This window comes from Pan paniscus, chromosome 14 (assembly GCF_029289425.2).
Source record: "Pan paniscus chromosome 14, NHGRI_mPanPan1-v2.0_pri, whole genome shotgun sequence".
Classification (NCBI taxonomy): Eukaryota; Metazoa; Chordata; class Mammalia; order Primates; family Hominidae; genus Pan; species Pan paniscus.
In genome coordinates this window covers 45586337-45613477 of record NC_073263.2, presented here as the reverse complement: position 1 = coordinate 45613477, position 27141 = coordinate 45586337, and the positions used below count along the sequence as shown (strand labels likewise).

The 27141-nt window shown below is 44.8% G+C and overlaps 1 protein-coding gene across 1 annotated transcript in view; it reads right to left on the bottom strand.

Annotated features, from left to right (window-relative positions):
* Window positions 1-965: 965 nt before the first annotated feature.
* Window positions 966-27141, bottom strand: part of SIAH3 (siah E3 ubiquitin protein ligase family member 3) — a 72631-nt gene continuing 46455 nt past the window's right edge. The window contains exon 2 of the mRNA XM_003804204.6: window positions 966-5785. Within this exon, the coding sequence (XP_003804252.1) occupies window positions 5111-5785 (675 nt within the window). The 3' untranslated portion in view covers window positions 966-5110. The remainder of the gene's footprint in view (window positions 5786-27141) is intronic.

The window sequence follows — 27141 nt, the reverse complement described above, 5'->3', positions numbered from 1 at the left end:
AAGAGGTAGGGAGGGTGACCTGTAAGAACAAGTAACAGGAAATTTGAGCTTTATAGAGCTGGTTTTGCTTTTTGGATTGGGATAGCCAATAGGCTGAGTTTGCAGAGCCCAATTTTTCCATGAAAGCCACCAAATAGAACTTTCCACACTCATAGCAATAGGGAAGTGTCCGGGGGGAAAGCAGAGGGTGCTCTTTGGCAGAAAATGCTCTTGAAGCTGCTTAAGCCTCAGACTCTCTTCTCCAGAAGAGTTCGTGTTTCCCCAACAATTTGCTGTTCCGCTGGCTTGGCTGTCATTTATGCCCTTGTCAGTATGGCCTTCCAGGGCCTTGCTTCTCCTTCCAAAGTCCCCTCTCCCACCCTGCTGTGCTCATCAGTAATGTCTAGGCAGTGGTATTAAGTCAACCCTCTGTATCCACATGTTCCACACTGTGGATTCCACCAACTGTGAATCAAAAATATTCAGGAAAAAAAAAAGAAATAATACAACAATAAGAAATAATGCAGTATAAAAACTATTGACATAGCATTTACATTGTATTAGGTATTATAAGTACTCTAGAGATGATTTAAAGTATATGGGAGGATTGTGTAGGTTATATGCAAATACTACGCCGTTTTATATAAGGGACTTGAGCATCTTCAGATTTTGGTGTCCACGAGATTCCTGGAACCAATCCCCCAAGGATACTGAGGGATGATTGTACTGTTAAGTGCTTAACAACTGGCTTTCTAGGGAGAAAAATCCCTGTCTAGTAGCATTTGCTAATTTCCATGGTGTGAATACTTCCACCATGGCTAATTTCAAGCAATCACCATGACGTCACTAAATGTGGAGCTGGAAGATGCAGTGCAGCACATTATTATATAGTATGTTCATCATACAGATGTGATAGATGTAAATAACCCCAGGAGCATAGAGAATAAAAAGAGTAGTGAAATAATTAGGAAGTGATGAGTTTTAAGTACTTTTGATCTTTGCTTTAAATATAATTTATTTAATTGTAAATGTATATCATTTTTAATACTGACTGTACTTAATTAACAATCAGCTTGCAAAATTCCTGAAAGATTAACAACCAGAATACAAGCAGCTCTAGTACTCCACTAGGTCTTGGGTTGAAAAAAGAGGGAGAAAAAGGGGAGCTAAAAGGCCATATTGAGTATGAAAGCACTAAAAGGCCTCTATGCCATTCACACTTCATGACTCGGTCCTTCTGAGCCTTGGGTCCATGTGTTCATAGAAATGACATGGTTGCTGTTGGTCAGAAGCCATACGTGCCCGGCCCCAGGCCCAGCTCTGCCATTTGCTAGCTGGGTGATCTTAAGCAAGTTGGCTAAATTCTCTTAGCTTACGTTTCCCACCCGTAACATGAGTACAATAAAGAGCACCCGCTTGCTAAGGTTGTTATGGGGATTACATGATCTACTATATTCAAAGTACGCAGCCTACTGGATCATATAGAAAAGCCTCAATAAGTGGTAGCCATGAGTACTATTATGATTACTATGCTGATCTATTCCTAAAATGTCCAGAGTAGCCACAGCTAGTGATGGGGTTTACCAGGTACAGATTCATGCAGATACCAATTGTTAAAGACAATCTTCGTGTGGCCTGACCTCCATTTCGGCGTCAACCATGTATGTAGGCTCAGCCTCAAGGGGAGGAATGCTCCTCTCTCCACACCTTCTGAAAAAAACCTCTGGCAGATGCCTGAAGTTCAGATACTGGTAACTCATTTTTCACTGTTAAGTGCGCTGTCTCTCTAGGCCTTCTTTTAAAAGGCAATTACTCCTTAGAGAGTGAGTCATTATCTCTAGCACCTTGGTGTGAATGAGGCAACCAGATCCCAGCATTCTGTGCAGGGACTCCTGGGACTCTAAGGTGAGAAACCTGGGTGTGGGCAAAGGGATTCAGAAAGGGCCTGGCGCACTGAAGCCTCCATATGCAGCCCACCCACTTCCTGGGCCCCCTGCTTCCAGGTGGACTAGTGCTTTTTTTTTTTTTCTAAAGAGATAGGGTCTCACTCTGTTGCCCAGGCTGGAGTTACAAGTGGTGCAATCACAGCTCACTGTGACCTCAACCTCCTGGGCTCAAGCCATCCCCCTGCCTTGGCCTCCAGAGTAGTTAAGACTATAGGCTTGTGTCACCATGCCCAGCTGATTTTTTTTTTTTTGTAGAAATGAAGTCTCGCTATATTGCCCAGGCTGGTCTCAAACTCCTGAGCTCAAGCAATCCTCCTTCCTTGGCCTCCCAAAGTCCTGGGATTATGGACGTGAGCCACCATCCCTGGCCTAGTTCTTAAAGCAGAGATGCTTCTAAAAGCAAATCTACTCCAGTCTTTCTCTCCCGGCTCCCTCAACTATCCCAGGACAAAGACTCAGTTGATTCTCAGGTCCTCAGTCCACTGGTAAGCTGGCAAGACTGCTGAATATTTCGGATCAGTCTTACTTCAAGAACACCAAGTTTGCAGTCAGTTGATCTGGGTTTTGGTTGTGGTCTAACCACTTGATGTGTGACCTTGAAAAGATCACTTCATGTCTTAGAACCTCTATTCTGTTAGTATGTTGAGGATACTAATGAGGATTAACCTGAGACTCAAATCAAAGAGCCCTTCAGGAAGTGTGAAGCTCAAATACAAACTGCTGGTACCATTTCCTATTCCCAATTCTTGGTTGTTAGTTTGCTCCTTCTTCTCCAGTTCTTCACATATGGATATGGAGAGGCCTTTTGGGGAGCACCACAGATGGAAGATAATAATACATTTCCCATGCTTTGTCCTAAAGCTTTCTAGGAACCAAAATATAAGCTCCCATCTGGGATCACTTATTCATAATACAGTCTTGTGTGCAGTGAAAATAACCTGAAGTCATTCCCAGTGTGGCTCAGGTAACTTGGCACAACCAGAAGGCAAAGGTGATGTCTGCAGGAGCCCTAAGGCCCTGTGAATGTTAGTTATATTCTTAGTGAGGTTTTGTTTGTTGATCTGGAGCACCTGTGATGCTACACAAATGCTTTCAAAGTGGTTGAGTCTCAAAAACCAGGAGAGGACCTGTGGCTTCTAAAGGCATAAGACTTACAGCCAAGGGGGTCTTAGGTTCTGGGAAGGGGATTGGGGATGCAGTGAGGAGGAAGACAGCCAGTCTTTCCACGCACAGACGGACCAGCCTCAGGTGTTCTTGGGCATCTGTGTGATTGGAGGAGGGTGGCTGGTGCCCTGGCAGGGCATCTGAGAGCTCAAAGAATGCGCAGGCCCCAATCCTTTCTTGCGACTGCAGCATCTGACGTGTGCCTCCATCTGTGGCAATGTTTTTTGCCCCTCTCAGGGCTCTGATGGAATGCAGTCTCAGCCCCAGGGGCCCAGCGATTACTGTGTGACCAGAGCAGCCTCTGTTATTAAATCTTGTATTGACTGGCACCTCCCTTCTGGTGTGTGGGGGTGTAAGTTGGCAGCAAAAGTGGCTGGAGAATTAACCCTGTTGTTGGGGGAAGGGTGTTGTGTTTCAGGATCAGTTATTTTTGGTGGAGAAAAAATTGCAGATGGCCAGCCAGGGCAACCTGCCTGAGACTAAGTAGTCACTTGGACGCCTGCCAGGACCCAGCCGAGGGGGTGAGGTGCAGGAACAGGGCATGGAGAGTAATGGCTGGTTGGCCAAAGGCCCATTTGGCTGTCATGGGAATGTGCTGGGGATGGGGTGCCTGACTTCTGCAGTGTCTGGAGAGCAGCCAGAGAGGGGAACAAATGCGATAAAAAGGAGCTAGAAGAGGTCCTGCTGGGAAGGCTTACAGGTGTCCAACTTAGAACAGAAAAGACAAAGTTGACTAAACATGCTGACTTTCTTCAAATACACGAGAGACTTCTACAAGAAGATGTTGATGAATTGTTCTGACAACCAAATAAGAGAAAGCAGCCTGCACAGAGGAAATATGGATTTCTGTCACTGTGTCATTCACACTGCAACAGGTGCTGAATACATACTTGAGCCGTGGTCACGTCTACGTGCTGAATGGGACGGTAGGAGCATTTTAGAAAGTGAGGAAAGGGAAGAGAGCCTCCCAGGTTTGTAAGTGATGACCAGCCCGCCAGGTCAGAGATCCTGGGTGCCACCCTCTGAGTTCTTTGCATTTGATGATGAGTCCTGGTTCTGCTTTTTGCATGATATGAAAGGACTGCACCCTAGGGAGGAACGATGGATTTTATAACTTGATAATAAAACTCTCTGAGGAGGGAGTGCCCTCTCAGAGATGGGAGATTAATTTTATGTTCTCTTTTTCCTGTTGCTTTTCATCCCCAACCCCCATCTTGCCTATTCTTTTCTACTACTTGCTCAACAGAGGGCAAAGGGGTTTTTAAGAAAGCACCAAAAATCTGAGGACTTTGATTCCAGAGCAGGAGAAGACGGCACAGCCTGGGAACAAGGTGACAAGAGCCCGTCACAGGAAGGTGGGCCTCTGACTACTCTCCTGAGCCCCAGCATCAACCTGAGCACTCAGCACACAATGACACCTCTAGCCCAGTCCCCAGCCCTGCGGTGGAGACACGATCTCCTCATGCCCGGCTAGCTCAGCTTTGACCTTGAGGTTCCTGGGAAGGTGTCAGAGTCATGTCTGGATGGTCTGAAATGTGATCCATCTCTGAGCTGGGCCCCTTCCCCAACCTGCCGACTGCACACGTTCAGATTTAGCTTGCTCTGAAATAGACTGAAAAGAGAAACAAGAAATGATTCTCACACTAAGCCTCCTTTCAACCCCAACAGTCTGCTTGATGGTGTTTTGATCCTTTCAAAACCAGCGAAGAAAGGACTTGGAGGTGACAGGAAAAAACTATTCTGATTAAATCTTACAAACATTCTATAAAACAACACCAACAAGGCAGGACAAACATCACACCAAGATCTTAAATTACAGGATGTTTACATAATATAATGCCCATGGCAGACAAAAACTAAATCCCACAAAGTACCTGAGACAAAAAAATAATAATAATTAAAAAAAAAAAAGAAAGAAAGAAAGAAAGGAGAAGAATAAAAAGGAGTCTGGAGTCCTGGCATTGGGAGGTCCCAGGCGTTTCCTAGGGAGGCTGTGTGGGGAGCATCCGTGGCTCCTGGCCTCACATTTCAGCTTGTGAGGGGAGGACCTCTGTCGCGGTGATGGCAATCCCAATGGCAAGGCTGCCGTTGTCAGAGAAGAGCTGTGCCAGCGAGGTGTTGAGGACGAGGCAGTCCCCGTCCGTAATCACCGAGTCCACGCACTCAAGAACAGACCGGGGCGTGGCCTCCCACTTGAGGCGCCGATGGTTTCTGTTGAGCTCCAGGCGATAGGTGAAGCAGTCGGCCTGGGTGGGGGTCCCAATCAGCATCATGGTGGCAAAGAACTGGGGGTGCCCTTCATGCCTCTCCTGTTTCCTCAGCACCAACAGAAAGTGGTGGCCAAGGCAGGAGTGCATGATGATCCAATCAGCTGGCGCGGGGAGGTGCATGTCCGTGGCCAGGAAGACGATCTCAGCTCCCTGGAGGATGTCAACCCTATGGATCTGCCGCAGGTGGGGCACCACCACCTCCAGGTGGCCTTCCCACTGGCAGGAGAACAAGGGACACATGCACAGGCAGGGCGTCACCGGGGTGGCATGCAGCCCCGCCTCCTGGTGGTGAAGGTGGTGGGGGTGGGCGTGGTGGCGGAGGTGGTGGTGGTGGCGGTGGTGGCAGTGGTGGTGGGAGAGATGGTGAGGGTGGAAGCTGCCTTGCTCTGGAGCGCTCTGAGTGACGGCGCGCCGACTGGACACATACTGTAAGGAAAGAGAAGAACGTCAGTGCGGGGATGAGGCCCATCTCTCCCAGGCCGCCACTCCCCTGATGTTCAAAGTGTTAAAAAGCAGATCCTCCAGTGCAGGCTGAGAAAGGTTCATTTCTTAACAAAAAACAAACAAACAAAAAAACCCACAAAGGACAGAGTGGGCGCCTTGGGGTGGGGGGTGTTGAGATTCTGAAAAGTCAGTCCAAGAAAATGCAGTATTTATGCCTTTGTGGTTCTTTAATAAGATACACAAGCAAATAGGCAATTTCCTCGTCAAGTAACATGCAGTAGGATGGTCATCAATCACAAAGAACAAAGACAGCTGGTTTTTTTTGTGTGGTTTTTTTTTTTTTTTTTTTTGCTTTTTTGATATTGTTGATAATTTTGTGCAGGCAATGGAGGTCAATAGATTTTTTTTTCTATTTTGTCATAGTTATTAATTTTAGAACAAAATTTACATAATGCCCATTTGTCCTTCCAGTGTAGTCAGGGATTGTCCTGTCTTGGGTGCCCTTCTCCTGCGTCCTAAGGCATCTGGTGGGATGCAGAGCTGATCGTGTGTAGTGGGACTACAGTCCCTAAGGAGAGAGTCCCCGCTGTAACTCCTGAGACTTTGCCGCACTAGGCACACATCTACCCTATTTCTAGCTCTCTGCCCCAGGGCAGCTTCCCAGAGCCTCATCACCAGGCAGCCTCCACCTGGAGCATCTCCCCATCATCTGTTCCTCATGGTGGTGTGCCCAGAAGTGCCCCCCAAAACACCAACAGCTGTGAGAACGCCTTCTGATCAGGTGTCTGTGAACATTTATTGAGCATCTGCTGTGGCCAGGCCCTTGCAGGGATACAGCTGTGAGCACAATAGATACTGTGTCTCTTGGTGTGGGTGGCACAGACATTACTACACTTATAATTAATTACAGTTTTGACAAAGGTCCTCCATGTGTCATGAAGACTGTGATTCATATTTTTCAGTTGAAGAAACAGGCTTCAGTAATAACGTGATGGAGCCTGCAAAACTGGTAAGTGAAAGACTGGGATTCATCTTCACGCCCCCTGACCCTGAACACAGGAGCACACCCCCATCCAGTGATGCCTGCCTTCAGCTCCCTCCTCCGTTTCCTGAGTCCTTCTTTTCCGTAATTAGCCTGCATGGTCTAGGTCACACAGGGGAGGTGGCAGCTCTGCAGTGCGCTCCAGGCATGAGTCGCTCACCTTGCAGCCGTTTCCTAGGCTGTCCTCAGGTAGGGAGTGTCCCTTCTGCCCTAGCTCTCCAAATGCTTTCTGGACTTCAGATGCCTTTGGGCACTTGCCTCCTCACCCTGCTTCTGTTCATTCCCAAAGTACAGAGGGCAGGGGTGAAGGTCACCAGCCACTGTTGCTGCCAGAGTTTCTGTCTCCCCTGACTTCCTGTGGCTAATAGTGAGCCAGCTAGCTTCCTTTCTTTAGGGCATTCAGGACACACATACACATACATACATGCACAGTCATGCACGCAATACACATGCATGCATACACACACACGCTCATGACACATACATGTGCACACATGGTGCACTGGGATTGTCACCCGAGTGATGGAGGTGACCTGGAGGAGGTGGGGGCCAGATCAGCTCTCCTCTCCAGTTGTTAGTTCCATCTGCTGGTTTCCGCATTCTTCCCCCAGAAGTGTGATCTACAGGGGCTCTTCCAGTAGCGCCTGTCCTGCCCCTGGATGGTAGCTGCTGGGCAGTCTGCTGTCCTCCATCCTGCAACCCCACCTGGTTCCCCTTCCCCAAGGTGAACAGTGTGTCTTCAGCTATGAAGGAACAAGCTGTGTTCCAAAATCCTGCTAGTGATGAGTCTGACTTATCCCTCAGTGTTAAGTATGGGGAAGGAAACTAACTAGTATATAGCATCTACTAAGTGTCAGCTGCTATGGAAAGGAGGTATTTTTAAAATAATTATTTCATTTAATTTTTCACAGAAAAGATCAATTTCCTTATTAAAAAATAAAAATCTGGCTTTGTCCCCACCTGCCTGCTGGTGGCATGGACCATTTAGTGATCGGGTCAGGGGGGTTTCTCCCCTCTCCTAGGATCATGCAGGAAGCCCAGGGCCCACACCTTCCATCAGCCAGGGTCAGGACCGTCCCATGGACCTTCCCACTGTCTGCAGGGCCAGTAGGCAGGCAACTTCTTCTCCTATACTCAAGAGGACCCAGTCTTGGGCTCTCATGAAAAACCCAAATGGTGTCCCTCTTCCAGTCTCTGAGAAGGCCCCTCTCTACCAGTCTTTACAACAATCAGGAGAGAAACATTTTATGTTTGTCTTATAAATGAAGAAACAGAGACACAGAGAGATTGAGTCACTTGCCCAAGTCACACAGCTCCTAAGGGCTGCAGCTGGGAATGGGGCCCAGATCAGTTAATGGTGACAGATCGTAGACTAGGAAGATCACAGGCTGGAGGTCGAAAGACTCTAATCTGTTTCACTGTTTACGTGTTCAGTCAGTTCTCTCATTGGCAAAATATTTATCTCAAGGGCATGTTAGGAGATCAAATGAGAGAATGCCTGTAAAATGGCGTTACAAACTTTATCAAGTGTTACCTCGAGAGGGCATTTCCATTTAGATGTGGTTTTGCGTGAAGACTTGGCAGCCTTCCACTGCAGTCTGTGCCTGCCTGTCTCCATTCTGATCAACTCATTTTCACACACGAGCAGCAATCTGGGCTGAGCGCAGGCCACCATAAAACCTGGAGAACCCAGCCTCACACTTGGCCTGGGGCCGCCAGTCCCAGTGCTGACCTGTGAGGACAGATAGAATGTCCTGAAATCCCCATTTAGAAATGACCTCTGGGCTTTCCCCTATTCTTTCCAGTTTCTCCATATTCTTCCCCAGATCCATTTTCCATCTTCTCTGTGCTGACCTGTACAGCTAATGTCAGAGATGGGAGGTCAAAGTAGTAGGGAGGGAGTGAGAAGAAATACCTGGCTCTTCCTCTCTCCAATCTCTGCCAGTGCCTTCCATTGGTGAAACCCAAGCAGAAACCTACCAGCAAAGGGAGTCCAGCAGGTGCACTCAGCAAAGATGGCTCCCTTTGAAAGTGGTGCTAGGTCAGGCAGATGGGTGAAGATGGGTGAATGGAGATGTTTGCACCTGCATGCAAATATCTCCATTCCTCCTATGTGATGCTGCTGATTTGAACAGGCTGGGGCTCCTGGGCTAAGTTTTGATGGGGCTTATGGCAGGGGGAGAGAGAAAGATGCCCGTAGTTCATTAAGCCATTCAGCATACACGTACACACCATCCATCATGTGCAAGGGGCTGAGAATACTGAACAGAATAAGCTCCTTGTTCCTATCCTGCCTCACTAACTCACTATGATTGTGTGAAAGCAATGCAAAAATGCAGGGTACACCAGGGGCTCTGAGAGCACCAAGTAGGGGAGGTAGCTATTCTAGCCAGTGTGAGGTGACATTTAAACTAATTGAAGCGTGAAGAAGGGTGAATTCTCTAGCAGAACAGGCAAAGGGCCTGCCGACAGGGAAAAGAGCAGGTTTGAAGGAGCCGGGTATGAAAGAACATGGATGTTCAAGAAGTGACAAGAAGTTCCAAGTGGCTGATAGGGAATCTGGTGGAGATGGAGAGGAGATGTTGGGTCATATTGCCCAGGCCTTGTAAGCCAAGCTGAGGCTCTGAGATGGCACCCAGTGCACGGTGGATATTAGCAGGAATATCCAAGAGACCCAGCTGTGTGCTTTAGGGAGCTACTGTGGGTAGCACAATGCCCCCTACGCCCAGCAGCACAGCCTGCTCTAAGCTGGTGCTCAGAATGGGGCCAGCAGCAAGACCCAACCCTTGTCCAAACAGCAGACCCCAGCAAAGGTCATTCCCCCTAGACTCTCTCGATGCTTCCTTGTGGCTTCATCTTCCACTAGCCTTTTCGTTTTTTAATTGCTGCCATGTTACAAAGCAGCCAAGGGTATAATCCAAAGAGCCTGAAGTGAATAACTATGCAAATAGAGTGGGACGTGATACACTCATTGAGACCTGTGTACTTGCTGTGCCCTGGGATGGTGCTCAGAATAAACGCAACCTTAATTTTTTATTTCTTCCTGCTCCATCTTCTGATGCAAAATATATTTCATTTAAATGATCCTTGGGTGAGTGAGGTCACAGGGCTGCTGGCAGGGAGAAGGGATTCTTTTAATTGGCAAAACGCTAATCGTTTCAGAAAATGAATTCCAATCTTCCCATCTAATACAGTGGATGTGTGAGTAATTACTTTCCTTCACTAAACTGTTAATGCAACATTAGTGATTACACTGATTAAACCCAATGAACTCTTACAGACTGATAAACCCCTCAGTCAGTCAGTGGATGCCTTCCTTCCATTGGCTATGTTTAACTTCCCATTTGGAAGAGAGATCTTGAATTAACCTTTAGAATAATGCGCAAAATTGGGTTTAGCAATGTTAAGCTTTATAGGCTGGGGATAATACTTTCTCTAAGCATTAGTGAGACCATTTCCACTGAGGGTATAATTGAATTTAAAAACACATTCCTTAATTTGATCAGCCACACTCCCATGGTTGGTAATGGCCCTCCAAATCCTGGCTTCTGAAGGGGAAACCTGCCTCTGGAAATACCACATGACCCTTTCTCTGGCCTCTGCTCCCTGTGGTCACCAAGCTCACTTAGAGGATTGCTTTTCCTTTCCACTTACTTCCAGGAACATTGCCATGCATTTTAGCTGAAAGAGGATTTTGTACCCAATTTTACATGGCAGGCACTTGCTTCGAGTTTGCTCATGCCCTCATTTGTGAATATTAATTAACTGAAGTTTTTAGTCCTAGGTGAAGTGGGGAAGGCAGCAATGCTATCGATGCATTTCACACAAAGGGAGAATGAGCAGGTTGGGGTGGAGGGTAGGGTAACATTTCTGGGCAGGCATCAGAGTACTTTACATGAGGTAAAGTCTAGGTCTGAGCCAAGTTGGGAGTCAGGTCTGCTAGGAAGGGAGAAGAACTGACCGCTCCAGGACTGTGCCCTGCACACAAAACTCAGAAGGACTCTAGATGCTTCCAAACAGGTAAGAAATAAGCCAAGAGAGAAAACAACAGTAAGGCTTTTACCACCTGGGATAGGAACATCTTAATTAGAAAATGTATCTTATGCTCCTTCTCCTCCATATCAGATTCAGCTCTTGCTACGTAGATGGATGAGATCTTCATGTGGACAGTATGAGCATGTCTGCAATTTCCTTTAAAATACTTTAGTACACAGAATGTGATATAAATCTATCTATGTATCTATCATCTATTTATCTATCTATCTATCTATATTTTGAGACAGAGTCTCACTCTGTCACCCAGGCTGGAATGCAGCGATGTGATCTCGGCTCACTGCAACCTCCACCTCCTAGGTTCAAGTGATTCTCCTGTCTCAGTTTCCTGAGTAGCTGGGACTACAGGCGCCTGCTACCATACCTGGCTAATTTTTGTATTTTTAGTAGGGATGGGGTTTCACCATGTTGGCCGGGCTGCTCTTGAAGTCCTGACTTCAAGTGATCTGCCCGCCTCAACTTCACAAAATGTTGGGATTACAGGCATAAGCCACCACACCCGGCCTAAACATATGTATTTTTAAACTATACTCTAGGGCCTGTCAATTCCTGAATCAGGAATTCAAACATCAAGGTAATCACCTAACATTGTATTGGAAAAGTCTGTACCTGAGATAATGACTACAATGGCCTCAATTAGTACCCATATTTCAGATTCACGTCAGATGCTGCTAGTTAGCACTTCCACAGATGTTTTGGTTGGTGAAATTAGTAGTTTGTTAATCAGCATAATAGATGCTAGAAATGGGCTCTAGTTGAGGAAATGAGTGGTTTTCGAGCTGTAAAGATTAGTTAAAATAGTGCAGAGAGATTTCTCACTTTATGAATGGGTCTTGAAAGCTGGTTCCCTAAATATCCTTGTGTCCAGCTGCTAAGTCAGGACTTCTGGTGCTCTGATGTCACTTCTTAACTGTATTGGAATCTTGCCTCTGAAATACCACTGCATACAAATTTTCTTTACTGGTGATCAAAATTATGCAACTTGAGCGTGGAGAGATTGGTTAGTACACACAGAAGCCTTGAGTCTTGACCTATCTATGCCATTGTTTAGCTAGAAAAGAGGCTAATAGGCTGTGACTTTGAAAAGATGACAACTTTGTGAACAAAACTGTTTAAAACCAAGACCTATGGGTGCAAAATAATGAAAAGGGTCCATATAGATGTCTTCGTAGACACCGGTCCTATGATCTCAAAAGCCTCCTGACCAAGCCAGTCTTCTTATAAACACATTTGCCAGCCACATGGGAAGGAATAGGTGGATGACACTGAAAAAAAAATACATCTCAGAGATCCCAGGACCCTTTAGTTTCCAGATCCTTATCCTTGGCTGACAAGCGTTAGCTGATTTATCCATGAATATTTTCCTGCTTGCTGAGTGCCTTCAGGACAGGGACTAATTGTTCGTGTGTCCTTACTGCTAGTACAGTGCCCAACATGCAATGTATGCTTGCCATATACTCATAGCACAGATCGATGCATATTGGAAGTAACAGCTTCCAATATGAAGATCACACTGGTTCTGTCCTTTATACCATTCAGGTGTGCCAGCCACTGTCCCACCTGGCATTGTCTGAGACAGTCAGCTGCCGTAAGACAGGAATGCTGCCTCCCTATCTGACTTGTGAAGTAGTTAAGCAGCAGTTAAGATCTGTCTGCACAATTCACTACTTATTTCAACTTGCGTTGAAAAAAATCACTCGTTATGGCCAGGTGCAGAGGCTCATGTCTGTAGTCCTAGCACTTTGGGAGGCTGAGATGGGCGGATCACTTGAGCCCAGGAATTTGAGATCAGCCTGAGCAACATGACCTCGTCTCTACAAAAAATACAAAAATTAGCCAGGCAGCTGTGGTCCCAGCTACTCAGAGACTGAGGTGGGCAGATCAGGTTAGCCCAGAAGGTTGAGGCTGCAGTGAGCTGAGATCATGCCACTGCACTCCAGCCTGAGCATGGAGTGAGACCCTGTCTCAAAGAAAAAAAAAAAGAAAAAAAGAAAATCACTAATTGGTAGCCTTTTCTCCTCAACTAGGTTGGAAGTCATTGAGGGCAGAGGTTGTGTTAAGTTTGCCCAGTGTTTAGTGCAGTGATGGACTTGCTGTGTCTGACATGTAGTAGACTCTCAATAAATGTTGGGTTAGTGCAAAAGTAATTGTGGTCTTTGCCATTATTTTTAATATATGCTGCTTGAATGAATGAATGAACGAATGAGTCATAAACAGATCCCTGTTTTGGACCATATCAATGGAAAGGCTGTTTGTCTTTAGTCAGAGGCTCTGTCCTCTACCCTTCCATCTCAGGTGCTATAGAAATATGGTGTGTGTGTGTGTGGCCAAGTGTCCATGGCTGTGAGCTCCTCAGGAAGGTGCCCTGGCAGCTTCTCACCCAGAACCCAACAGTGATGGAACACAGTAGCCGCATTTGACCCTGACCAAGAGGAGGGTACTGACACGTGCCCAGCTGCCAATGTGAGAAGTATGATAAAAGCTTTGAAGAAGAAATTTCTCCTGCCAGAGAGGTACTTGCTTTGCTTTTGCTTTTTACTGAGATTACTTGATGCTTCAGGCATTCTCTTTTTCAGTAATGAATTGCTTCTCCCAATTTGGGAAGGACAGTCTGCTGGGTTAACTCAGCAAATCAATCTGGCCACCACCCAGATTGCTCTAGGCCAATGTTCCCCTCCTGCACCTTGGCAGGACCCCTGAGCTAAAAAGGCTGGATGCCTTCTCACTTCCTTATCCGTTTTCTGTTAACAATCACCAGGAGGTAACTTTAACCCAATCAAAGATTACCATAGCTCCTCCAGCTGTCCTTACCCATGAGATGAGGAGCTAAAGGGTTGTACCCACACAGAACCCCAGAGCCCACCCTCTAGACCACATTCTGCATAAGTGGGATGCTGGAATTCCCTACCCAGTGTCTCTAAGTCAGCTTCCTGCAGCCCATGCTCTTTCTGGGATCCATCTTCTGGAAGGCAGACCATTAGATGTGAGGTATGGCCAATGGGTGACTATTTCAAGGGTAGGGGTATAAGCAGAGCTTGAATGTGTGGGTTCGGGTGTTCGCGTGCCTTTCTAAGAGACTCATCAAAGCCCAGGATGAAGCTGGGTTAGGAAGAAAGTGAGACAGGTTGCTACCTGGGAGCTGCCACCATGCGACTCATTATGAAGATATAAAATTTTTTTTTTTTTTTTTTTGAGATGGAGTTTCACTGTCATCCCCCAGGCTGGAGTGCAATGGCGTAATCTTGGCTCATTGCAACCTTCGCCTCCTGGGTTCATGCAATTCTCCTGCCTCAGCCTCCCAAGTAGCTGGGATTACAGACAGGTGCCATCATGCCCTGCTAAGTTTTGTATTTTTAGTAGAGACAGGATTTCACCATGTTGGCCAGGCTGGTCTCAAACTACTGGCCTCAAGTGATCTGCCAGCCTTGGCCTCCCAAAGTGCTATGATTATAGGCACGAGCCACCGTGTCTGGCCATGAAGGTATAATTATTAAGGTAGGAGGACAGAATGTATTTTGAGAGTCTCATACCTTGTTTTTTTCTTTTTGAGTATTTATATAGACAGTATGTGGACCACCATGTGTACTTTTGCCTCCTGTCTTGCAAATCTTGGAGGCAGACTTGTAGTCAAACCACATATAGGAATGCTGCCCTGTCTCTATTCTTTGGCTCTGCTTTTCATCTGCGGGGTTTTGAGTGTGCTAATGAGTCTAATCAATCTTGTAGATGAAAGACTTTTTCTTCAAGGCAACTTTTTGTGTAGTTAGACTTTCATATCCGTAATTGGCAAGTGAAACCTGGGGCCTGAGTGAACAGTTTAAAGATTAACCTTTTTAATTACCCAAAGCCACATTAACTATGAGCCTTTCTTTAGGATGACTTTAGAACCACAGCAGTGACTGGACACCATGTCCAGAGATTGTCCCGCCACCTTGGATAACCTCAGATTGTGAGCAACAGTGTTGTTCACATTGTTGTGGCTGGAGTCAGTGCCATAACCTTTGAGAGGAGGCAGGTTGCTGGAAATGGTTACACATGCAAATGCAAACTGCAGAAGCAGATGTGTTAGGAGGTTACAAATGGGCAGAGGTGTGTCCTGGGTGGCCTGAGACAATCTGATGCCTCCAGGCCACATGCCATCCTTGTTTCTCTGAGTTCTTCAAAAACGTCATGACCAGGAACTCCACAGTACTCTCTGCCTCCTCTGTTCTCTATCCCCAGATTAAGTTGTGTTCATCCTTCAGGGGTTCCTTATTCTAACTAGGACAGGTCTGTATGTTGCATGCTCCCTTATAACACGCAACAAACTTATTCAACATCTAGTCTTCCTGCTAGACCACAACAAAGGCTCCAGGTGGGTGAGTACTGTATTTCTTCCCCACTGTATCCGAAGTGTCAGCACAGTGATTGGAACATGGTAGGTACCCAGGAAGTATGTGGGGAGAGGATGAATAAATGACTCCTCCCCATTGACCTGTTACCCTAACACAAATCAACCACTTCTCTTCATCTGACAGCAGTCACCCTCATTGCCTCTCTGGGCTACACAATAGCCTTCTAACTAGTTATGATAGGTTAGAAGACTGCCCCCAAAAGATGTGTTCACATCCTAATCCCCAGAACCTGTGAATGTGATCTTACTTGCGAAAATTGTCTTTGTAGATTTAACTAAGTTAAAGACCTTGAGATGAGATCATTCTGTATTGTCCAGCTGGGCCCTAAATCCAAGGACAGTGTTCTTAGAAAAGACATATGAGGAGAAGACACGGATGCAGAGGAGAAGGCCATGTGAAGATGGAGGTAGAGATTGGAGTGATGTGGCTGCAAGCCAAGGAACACCTGGACCCACTGGAACTGGAAGAAGCAAGGAGGAATTCTTCCCTAGCACCTTCAGAAGCTGTGTGGCTCTCCTGACACTTTTTTTTTTTTTTTGTGATGGAGTCTTACTCTGTCACCCAGGCTGGAGTACAGTGGTGTGATCTTGGCTCACTGCAACCTCCACCTCCTGGGTTCAAGTGATTCTCCTGCCTCAGCCTCCTGAGTAGCTGGGACTACAGGCACTGTAGACTGGGAATGGCCTCACTATCAGGAAACACTGAGTCTACACACACATGGATGTAGCCTATAGGTCCTTCCCAGGATGATTATCAACTCCATACTCATGTGCTAATACCAGAGATACAAAGGACGTTGTATAGTGCTTAGTCCAGAGCAAGAAGGCATAAGTGGTAGATGTTATTATCATTATCATCATCATCATTATTGCACAGTGATGTGATTTGGCTGTGTCCCCACCCACATCTCATCTTGAATTGTAGCTCCCATAATCCCCATGTATTGTGGGAGGGACCTGGTGGGAGGTAACTGAATCATGGGGACGGGTTTTTCCTGTGCTATTCTTTTGATAGCGAATAAGTCTTATGAGAGCTGATGGTTTTATAAAGGGCAGTTCCCCTCCACACACTCTCTTGCCTGCCAACATGTAAGACGTGCCTTTGCTCCTCCTTCACTTCTGCCTTGATTGTGAGGCCTCCCCAGTCATGTGAAACTGAGTCCATTAAGCCTCTTTTTCTTTATAAATTACCCAGTCTCAGGTGTGTCTTTATTAGCAGCGAGAGAATGAACTAATACACACATCTAGCTGACTGAGGTGTAAGCTAAGGAAATGCACTCTCCATAATTTCTAGGATCATGTATGAATAAGATTAAATCATAAAAACACTAATGACCTTCCACGTCTCCCTTAAGGCCTTCTAGCAATTCTCACTAGGACTTTTTTTTTTTTTAAATCTTGCCAAGTAAGTTTCTAAGATTAGTCATTATATTTCATTTTATCTCTCCTTTTTTAAAAAAACTTATTTTGATCTTTCCATAGATAACCAGTAGTTGTTTAGAATGAGAGCTCATCTTTAAAAATCTTCCTTTTAAATATAGCTAATTTATTTATTCCAAACATGACTCAAACCAATAAGCCTTTCATGGAGAGATCCAGAGGTAATTTTTCCATTGAAAACACTATGGTATTCCCAGAGTAGGTACAGAAGATGTGAGCCCCATGATCCAAGAAGCTCACTCCCAGAGATACACAAAGAAACCCAGAGACCCTTGTTGCCACAAGCATTTAAGGATGATGTTTATGTGAACAGCATCTCAGTCACCCACATTCCTCATGGCACCATGTGTGATGCCTCCAGTCACAGACCTGCTAATCTGTGACACCAGGTAGGTGATACTTGTATGAGAGTTTCCCAGCACTCTGCAGGCAACAGAGGTTGAGATAACAAATGCCTCCGTATAGACTGGGGCCTGTTTATTAAGACAAACGCCTCTGACAGCTTGGCATGGTCACATAAAGAGTATACTGCTTGTAAATTTGTGTCTTGAGTTACTAGCCTGTCAGGGCTAGCTGCCTGGTACAAGCTGACACTTTGCGCCCCTTCATCTCTGACCCAGGAGTCTCGTGTCTTCTACCAGCATCCATGAAACTGTGGCAGGTCACCTTTTGAGCTTGTAAGTAGCGGGGTAAGATCTGAGCCTCTTCATAGTTATAATCAATACCTGACAGATATGAGCATTATGTGATCAGAAAACCTGCACACGAATGTTTACAGCAGCACTAATTCATAATAGCCAAAATCTAAAAATCACCTAAATGTTCTTCTAATGAGTAAATTGTGATATATCTACATAATGGAATATCATGCAACTATAAAAAAAGAATGAGCTACTGCTATACCCAACAACATGGATAGATCTCAAAAACATGTTGAATTTTTTAAAAAGCTAGACACAGAAGAGTACATATTTAAGAATTTTGTTTGAAGTTCAAAAACATATAAAATTGATCTATAGTGACAGAGGCTTGAACAGTGGTTTTGTGTGTGGACATATTGACTTGGTGGGACCCGAGGGAGCCCCTGAGGGCTGGAAATATAACTTGTGGTCTGGATGGGTGGTGGCTCTATGGATATGTGATTTTATATATATATGTGTGTGTAAAAATTCATTGAGGACTACACTTGAGATCTGTGTACTTCACTGCATGCTATACATCAAAAAACAAAATAGAATGAAAGAAAGAGAGACAGAGAATGGATGTATGTGGCCATTGTCTTCAGATCACTGTTAAATGGACATATTTCATGGGCGGTGGGGAGGCGCTCAAGAACCCTAGGGGGTCTTTTCTTTCATTATTTCACTTGTTCATTTGGCCTGTCTGTAGGTCTGGTTGCATCAGGTTGCCTGCGATACCAGTAGCTAGGGGGATTGGAGGATGGGGATGAGAGTCAAATCAGGGACGGGCCCAGGGAGCATGAGCTCCCTGGCTTAGAAAGGCAGAGTCATGGCTGACACTCCCAGGGAGACGCAGGGCCTAGAAACACAGTAGATAAGTTGCTGAAGGTGTTCACACCATGCCTGGAGTGGCACAGGCCTTGCCCTTTGCTCCTAGAGGCAGAAAGCTCCTCTCTGAGATTAGACTTGGCGGCTAAGGACCAACACCTGTGCTATGGCCTGGTTGCAGTGTCACAGGAGGTGCACCCTGACTTTGTGTAAATGCCTCACTGAATGAATGGCTCCTCCTCTCTGCAATGTGGCTCTCCTCATCCCGAGCTGAGGGACGGAGCAGCCACAAAAAGCTGCTGACAGCTCCAAGTAAATCCCCTTAAGCGAGGTGGGGGCAGGTGTTTTATTGACTCTAAATCTTTGCCAGTAGCTGGGTACATATTTAATAAAAATCTTAGGCTTGGGGGGCAGGGATGGGAAGGCAGAAGGGAGAATTCCTGCCCCCAGGGCTTGGGAGGCTGGCAGGCTGGCCAGTCCCTAATAATTCATTCATCCAATATTCATCTTTGGGTTATTATAGTCACTGAGTATCTCTAAGGAACAAGTTTATTAGTGTCTGCTAAGATAATTAGCCTAATCTACTTCAACGCAATTCAAATCGTCTCTATGTAGGTTTTTTTTTTTTTTTAACACAATTCACCATGACTACATTTCAACATTGGTCCTATTTTGTTCATATTTCCCCCATTGGAAGGTGCTCACTTTCTACAAGAGTGCCGTGCTCTCCAACTAGCCCAAGGGGAAGGAGATTAAGTCCCCAGGCTCTAGCTCAGCCTTCTCCCAGGCCAGGATTGCTCCAGGCTGCATAATGCCTGCAGATTGGGTGACCTCTAGGATCATCCTGAAGGCTGGACTTTCTTCCTCTCTGTCTGCATTTCCCCATCCTCTAAGGGGAAGTTGTAGAAGGGAAGGTACATGCACAGCTTCAACAGATCCAAAGCACTTGATTTTCTGTCCTGCCCCTGTAGAAATCTCTCATAACTTCCCTTGCAGCTACCCAAGCCGCAAAACTCTCATTCATGAGTCTGCGGAGAGAGGGTTAGACCAGCAATCCTCAAACACTGTGCAGGGTGCACACAAATCACCTGGGCATCTTGTTAAAATGCACACTCTGATACAGCAGGTCTGGCATGGGGCTGAGATTCTGCATTTCTAACCAGCTGTCAAGGATGTCAGAGCTGCTGGGTCACAGACCTCACTGTGAAGGGCAAGCAGTAAGACCCACTCGTCCTTGCCCACTGCCATCATGCCGGGCATCCTTCTTCCTTCACAAAAGCCCTAACATCCCTTTAGGAATCAAATAGCATATTCTTAATAACCTCAGACATCTCTTTCTAACACTCTGATTCCTTAACAAGTCCCTGCAGGGTCCATGGTTACTTTCATGATGGCGGTAATAGGGCTGCCCTATTCCAGGGAGGGAATGCCTTGATTTGTTAGTCATGCAGTGTCCCCTTGCAGACAGCTTGGTAACATAGGACTTCACTGGGGGCAGAGGGGAAGCAGAGCTGCGAGGAAATTCTTAAGCAGAAAATGGGAAGTTTATCTTCTTTCTTTTAACAGTATTTAAATTCATTTGTTAAGGGAGAGCTTCGCTTTAATTAATAAATTCTCCATTTTTATGGCTACTCGTAATTCCCTACTATTTAGTTTAATTGGGTTTTCATGTTCAGAATTTAGAAGCAGCTTCCTCTTTTTAGTTTTAAATAGTAATACATAAACCAATAAATATCATGCTTTTCAGCAGGGCCCATTGATTTCCATACCATTCTGCTGTTACATAGTGAATCCATTCATTCAATCAATCATGCAACGAATATAAATTCATCACTCACCATGTGCTGTGGGAGATGATGGGTATAAAATGGTGAACAGATCACATGTGGTCCCTATCCTCAGAGAGCTTACTTTTCTAGTAGGGGGAGGAATTGCTTCTGGGAGTCAGGGCAGGATTTGTAGGGGAACGTTCAGGATGGTATCCTGTCCAGTATCTTGGAGAGGTCTTTTAATATAATCAAATGGGAGGTAATTTAGATGACCAATCACATGCAGCCAACTGGTATTTAGTTAAGTTGTCTTGAACTTCCCACTGGAACCGTCCAGATGAGTCAGTGCTCTAACTGTAACCAGTCTAATCACGGCTTTGCTCACTTCGGCACTGGCCCTATAGAAGCTCTCCCCTGCAGCCACCTCCAGCAGATCCCTGAACCACTTCTGGTTTGGAGCTTCCTGATTCAGGAATTGCTGTTTGCACAAATACATTTTGAAAAATTATGATGTACCAAAGTTTATCTTTTAACTGGTCCAAGTGCAAATTGTCTTATCTTCTTCCATGATTCTAATATTGGTGACTAATTCTTCTGGAAAACAAATTGGTGATGGCACTAAAGCCTTCCTCTGTAAAACACAGAAATGACAAGTCCTCCATCCCAGATCTACTAATGTACCAGCCTCACGACAAGTAGTCAGAATGAACCAGGGCCTCTTCAATTCCTCCCCACTGCCAGAACTCTGCGTTTCCACAGCACTAGATCCTGGCCAAGCACTTAACAGTAATTCCCTGGGTAATCTTCACAAGTCTTTATAGACAGGCCTACAGGATGAAACTTCAATTTCCCTGCATTGACTAAGATCAGGAATTGAGGCATAAAGAGGCGGATGGGGTTGGGGCAGGGGCACATGGCATGAAGGTGCATGGAGAATGGAGATATGGGTCCAGGTCTTCCACTCCTTATATGACCAAGGATAGTTCCTTTCACTTTTTTCAGACCTTAATTTCCATGTCTATAGAATAAGAACGATGATATCTGCCTCCTTCCTGGATAATAGGAGGAATGCGTTAAAATGTGTTTTAAATGGTGCAATCCATTTAGAAGAAAGTATCATATGGATGCAAATCATGGAAGGGCATGCTTGAAATACGGAATGGTCCTGGCTGACACCTGCTGAGTGTCTGTTCTAAGCACATCACATGCCTCATCTCACTTAATCCTCGTGTGGCCTCCAGGAGGTGGGTATCATTATCACAAGTAGTTTGTACCCAGGGACACTGGAGCGCAGGATGGAGGAGGGTCTTTCCCAAGGCCTGGGGGTTGGTGGTAGTGGAGCTGGGCTTTGATGCTCTGGATTCTGGCTGCAGAGTGTGGGCACTGTGCCCCAGGCTTCCCGCTCCTCTCCCTGCAAGCAGCCAGCACTCAATTATCCCCATGTGTATTATCTGCAGCTCATATTTCATTTCATTCCAAGCTGACTTTTCCCTGCCAACCAGCTTGCTCATTTAGTTAGCAGGGGAGCTCAGGGAGTTAGAACTAATCCTAATATTAAGTAAAGAGCAAAGCATAATTAGGAAGATAAATCTTCTGGGGGGAAAATGTATGTAACATATTCCAAAGTCAAGCATGGGTGATTTTTCCCATCTTCTAGATGATCCACATCACTGTTCTTTTTTTCTCTTTCTAGCACAGATAACTATGGGTTGATGACATATTGTTTTTAAACTTAATTTTTTCTGATTAGGAGATCATGTATTCTCATCACAAAATATTTAGAATAGCCTGCATAGTATAAAGAAGAGAATAGAAAACTCTCAGAATAGCACCATCCTGATAGTACCACTGTTAACATTTTGGCGTGTACTTTTTTCAATGCCATTTTCGACATAAATGCCTAAATATTGCACTTGTAGTCTTGTAAACTGTTTTTTTTTCTACTTGATATCTTGTGGAACTATATGCGTCAAGAGATGTAGCTGAACACCATTATTTTTAGTGGCTCCATTGGCCTTGGAGAACTCATATGAATGTAGCATAATTGGTTTTATTCAAACCTAGCTAAGAGAGACACAATTGCTTCACGCATCCAATTATTTATTTGTTCATTGATTCAGCAAACCTGCCAGATATTGCGGATGAAAAGAAAAATAAAATGTAGTTCAGAGCCTCAAAGAATTTGCTGTCTTTTCTCAGAGTCACTGCGTCAATTTCTTTTGGGCCCAATCTCTTGACCTCTGCTGCCCACCCTCAACCTTCCTTGTTCAGATGGCCCCAAAAGCAGCTTGCTTTGTTGTTGGAAGCAGCCAGGCCTTATTCGCTGACCCTCCCCCACTTCCAATCCCTTCCTTTTTTGCCTCTGGGTTTAACAGTGGCATAAAACTAATTTATAGCTCTTGCTAGGAAGAGGACAAATTTTCATCTCAGCCCGTCATGCGAAAAGCACTAGTACAAATGAATAATTGTTGACCCATGCTACCTATTAGAGATTGTGCTTGGGTCACCTCGTTTGTTGTTTTAACACAAGAAATTAAGGGCCCTGGCAAGGGCTTCCATGGGCACTGAATTGGTAATGAGATAGAACATCGTCTTTGTGGGCGACCTCTCCTGGTGCAATGTTCACAAGAGGGAAAGGGATGAAACCTCGCTTCCACAATGATCCCATGAGAAGGGTAGACTCTGCCTGTGTCCACCTTTGATTTTAGGCTCAGGGTCATGTTCTACTAGGATCCATCAGCATATGCCTGTGAAGCAACTAGAATATGCTGGACACTGGGTGAAGTGATGGGTGGGTGGGGGGGGGGTCATGGCTATAGACGTTGCTATTTTGGCCTCCGGGAGCTCGCCAGAGCCTGACATATGTGAAGCCATATGCTTTTGCAATATATGCGTGCATGGAGTGATACAGGGTACATTCTCCCTCAGGACCAAATGGCTTGAATTGCAGGAAAAGGTTTGTGTTGGGGGTGACACTTGAAATGGGTCAGAAACAATAGAGGAACTCTGGATAGTGGAGGGATGAGAGGTGAGCACTCCTGGAAGACGGAGGACATCCCTGAATGCAGTGAGGAGCTGTGCTTTCCACAGACTGATGAGGCCTTGAGAGAACAAGGAGAAATGAGGCTAAGTAAGGAAGGTGCAATCAGATTACAGAGAGCTTTGAAAGCAAGATGAGAGTAAGAAAGACGGAAGGAGTTTCACAACACTTGATTGGTTCCATGTCCTGGATATGTGACCATGACTTGCAGGCTGTATTGAATATTATATGTTTTATAATATTAGGGACTAAAAATTACAATGAAAATGTGTGTGTATACAGCCTTTCACACAGCTAGGGGTCAACATATACTTAATAACGTGTTACATTATTCCTATGCCATCTCTCTGGTCAAGAACTATTACCTTGAACCATCATTTCAGCATTTTACAAAGTGTTTTCATATCTAGTACCTCATGTAAATTTGAATATAGGTAAGGTCAAATGCTTTGGTTACCTGGGCAATAACATCTGCTGGCTGATATTCTGCATGCTCCAGGCATTAGTCTAGGCAAGCAGATGAAGATATCAAGGGGCAGCAGGGCTGGGTTTTGGTGGAAATCCTGCCTGTCCATGCTGATTCACTGGAGGACATGGGTAGCAGGAAGGGAAAATGCCGTTTTTGGAAACTGTGATATTACACAGAAGAATCAACTGAAAGACTGTTGCAGAGTAAGAAAGTTTGGGGCCGGGCATGGTGGCTCATGCCTGTAAAATCCCAGCACTTTGGGAGGCCGAAGCGGTGGATCACTTGAGGTCAGGAGTTTGAGACCAGCCTGGCCAACATGGTGAAACCCCATCTCTACTAAAAATACAAAAATTAGCAGGGCGTGGTGGCATGCACCTGTAATCCCAGCTGCTCTGGAGGCTGAGGCAAGAGAATCTCTTGAACCTGGGAGGTGGATGCTGCAGTGAGCCAAGATTGTGCCACTGCTCTCCAGCCTGGGTGACAGAGCGAGACTCCATCTCAACAAAAAATTAGAGCAAGAAGAAGAAAGTTGGGTAAAGTGGCAGGGTGGCAGGAGTTGTCTTTTCTAGTCACTGAGCTCTGGACCTAATGACGAGAGTGGGGTTAGGGGGCGAGGTGCAGTGAGGCAGTGAAGGAACTGTTGAGTTAGTCCTTCTTTTGGATGTGGGGATGTGACCCCTGAGCAGAAAGGATAATGGGAAAAGCTTCTGGATATTTACAATGATTTTCAGCAGAGGTATTCACTCCCAGACACTAGGGAGCTACATTTACTGTCACTAGAAGCCCCAACTCATACCTTGGGATAGGCCGTGGGGACACTCTGGGATAATGCAATATTCTAAAACAGAGATCAGAGGCCTTGGTGAGACTTATGAAGCCCCCAGCTAGCTCCAGATCTACATTCAGCAGGTTGCCATCCCAAATTAATATGCATTAGGCTAGATAAAGAAGTCAGAGCAAGGAGGCTGGATCAAGGCAGCTGCAGGCCAGGCATGGTGGCTCACGCCTGTAATCCCAGTACTTTGGGAGGCCAAGGCAGGTGGATCAACTGAGGTCAGGAGTTCAAGACCAGCCTGGCCAACATGGTGAAACCCCATCTCTACTAAAAATACAAAAATTAGCTGGGTGTGGTGGCGGCCGCCTATAATCCCAGCTACTCAAGAGGTTGAGGCAGGAGAATTGCTTGAACCTGGGAGAAGGAGGTTGTAGTGAGCTGAGATCGCTCACTGCACTCCAGCCTGGGTGACAAGAGCAAAACTCTGTCAAAAAAAAAAAAGGCAGCCGCAGACTAGAAAGCCTGTTTGGCAGGGTGTGGGCAGGAGTGCCTTAATCTTTTAAGTAGTTTGAAAGGGAGGCCTGCATTTTCTATAGCTCTGTCTTAGGTCACAGGTGCATATACAGCAAGTGATCAGGTAGTCCCTATTCAAATGCCTAAAGCTGGAGTATATGGATTTAGTTTTATTCATTCATTCATTCGTTCATCAAACTTTATCAACCCTCTTTCATGTGCCAGATCCTGGTGACAAAGTGATAAATAATACCCAGTGTCTGTCCACAAAAGGATGTACAGTCTAATGGGGGGTTGGTTGGAAAATAGACAACTACAAGGAATATGTGATAAATGCTATGATAGAAATAAGCCCAGGGAGCTGTGGGAACACAGAAGAAAGACAATGAGAAAACTCTGGCCAAGGAAGGTCTCATGGAGGAGGTCATAAGTGAGCTGGGCCTTGAAGGATGAATGGGAATTATCTTGGCAAAGGACCATTTATAGGGAGAAGAAAAGAACATTCAGGTAGACAAAAAGCAATAGAATTCAGCAGCCCTGAAAGTTACAAATAGTTCAGCAATCCTGGAAGGTCAAGGTAGTTGATGTCCAGGTGAGTGAGAATGATGAGAAATTACACAGAAGAGGCCCCTATACATAGCTTCTATGCTATACATAGCATAGAAGAGCTATGTATAAGGAGTTTGAGTCCTGTTATCAAGACTGCTAAGGAGTTTGAGTCTTGTTATGAAGGCTTTGGTGTGCCACTGAAGGATTTTAAGGGGGATATGGACAAGGATGACATAAGAAAACTCCTAATAAAAAATTCCAGGTAGGTGGGGTAAGATGTAAAGAAGGATATAAGACTGGTAGCAGTTACAAAATCCATATTTTTATCCAATTACCTACAACCAATTTGTAGAGATATGTACCATTATACACTGAAAACACATTGATTCCTAAAAAGTAAACTGTGGCTGGAACTTTTACAAAAATAATTATTTTACATATATTTTTTCTTCCCCAATTAAAAACTTTTAATTTAAAAGTTAACTTTAATGTCAAAAATGCAAGCTTGGGGAGGGCATACATATTATATTTTTAAAAATAAAAGCTATATATTATTTAGGCAAGTTTGTTATTACTATTAATTCTATTAATGTGTTTAATATTAATATATTGTTATTACTACATGCTACAACATAGATAAACCTTGAAAACATTATGTTAAAGAAGCCAGTGGCGAAAGATCACATATTATATAATTCTATTTACATGAACTGTCCAGAATAGGCAAATGCACAGATACAGAAAAAAGATGGGTTGCCAAGGGTTGGAGGGAGGGTAGAGTGGAGTGGTTGCTAACAAATATGGGATTTCTTTTGGGGTGATGAAAACATTCTAAAATTAGATAGTGGTAATGGTTGTGCAACTCCGTGAATATACTAAAATCAATTGAATTATACACTTTAAAAGGTATGTGATAACTCAAAATATTAAAAGCCATCTATGACAAACCCACAGCCAACATTATACTGAAGGGGCAAAAGCTGGAAGCATTCTCCTTAAGAACTGAAACACGACAAGGATGGCCACTCTCACTATTCCTATTCAACATAGTATTGGAAGTCCAAGCCAGAAAAATCAGGCAAGAGAAGGAAATAAAAGGTATCCAAACAGGAAAATAAGTAGTCCAAGTATCTCCCTTCATTGATGACATGATTCTATACCTAGAAAACCCTAAAGGCTCCACCAAAAGGATCCTAGAGATGATAAATGACTTCAGTAAAATTTTAGGATACAAAATCAATGTACAAAAATTGGTAGCATTTTATACACCAATAATGTTCAAGCTGAGTCAAATCAAGAACTCAATCCCATTTATAACACACACACACACACACACACACACACAAAATACTTTGGAATACATCTAACCAAGTAAGTGAAAGATCTCTACAAGGAGAACTACAAAACACTGCTGAAAGAAATCATAGATGATACAAGCAAATGAAAAAGCTTCCTATGCCCAATATTGTCAAAATGGCCATACTGCCCAAAGCCATCTACAGATTCAATGCTATTCCTATCAAACTATCAACATTACCTTTCACAGAATTAGAAAAAAACTATTCTAAAATTTATATGGAACCAAAAAAGAGCACGAATAGCCAAAGCAATATGAAGCAAAAAGAAGAAAGTTGGAGGCATCACACTACCTGACTTCAAACTATACTACAAAGCTACAGTAACCAAAACAGCACGATACTGGTATAAAAACAGACCATAGACCAATGGAACAGGATAGAGAACCCAAAAATAAAGCTGCACAATTACAATAATCTGATCTTTGATAA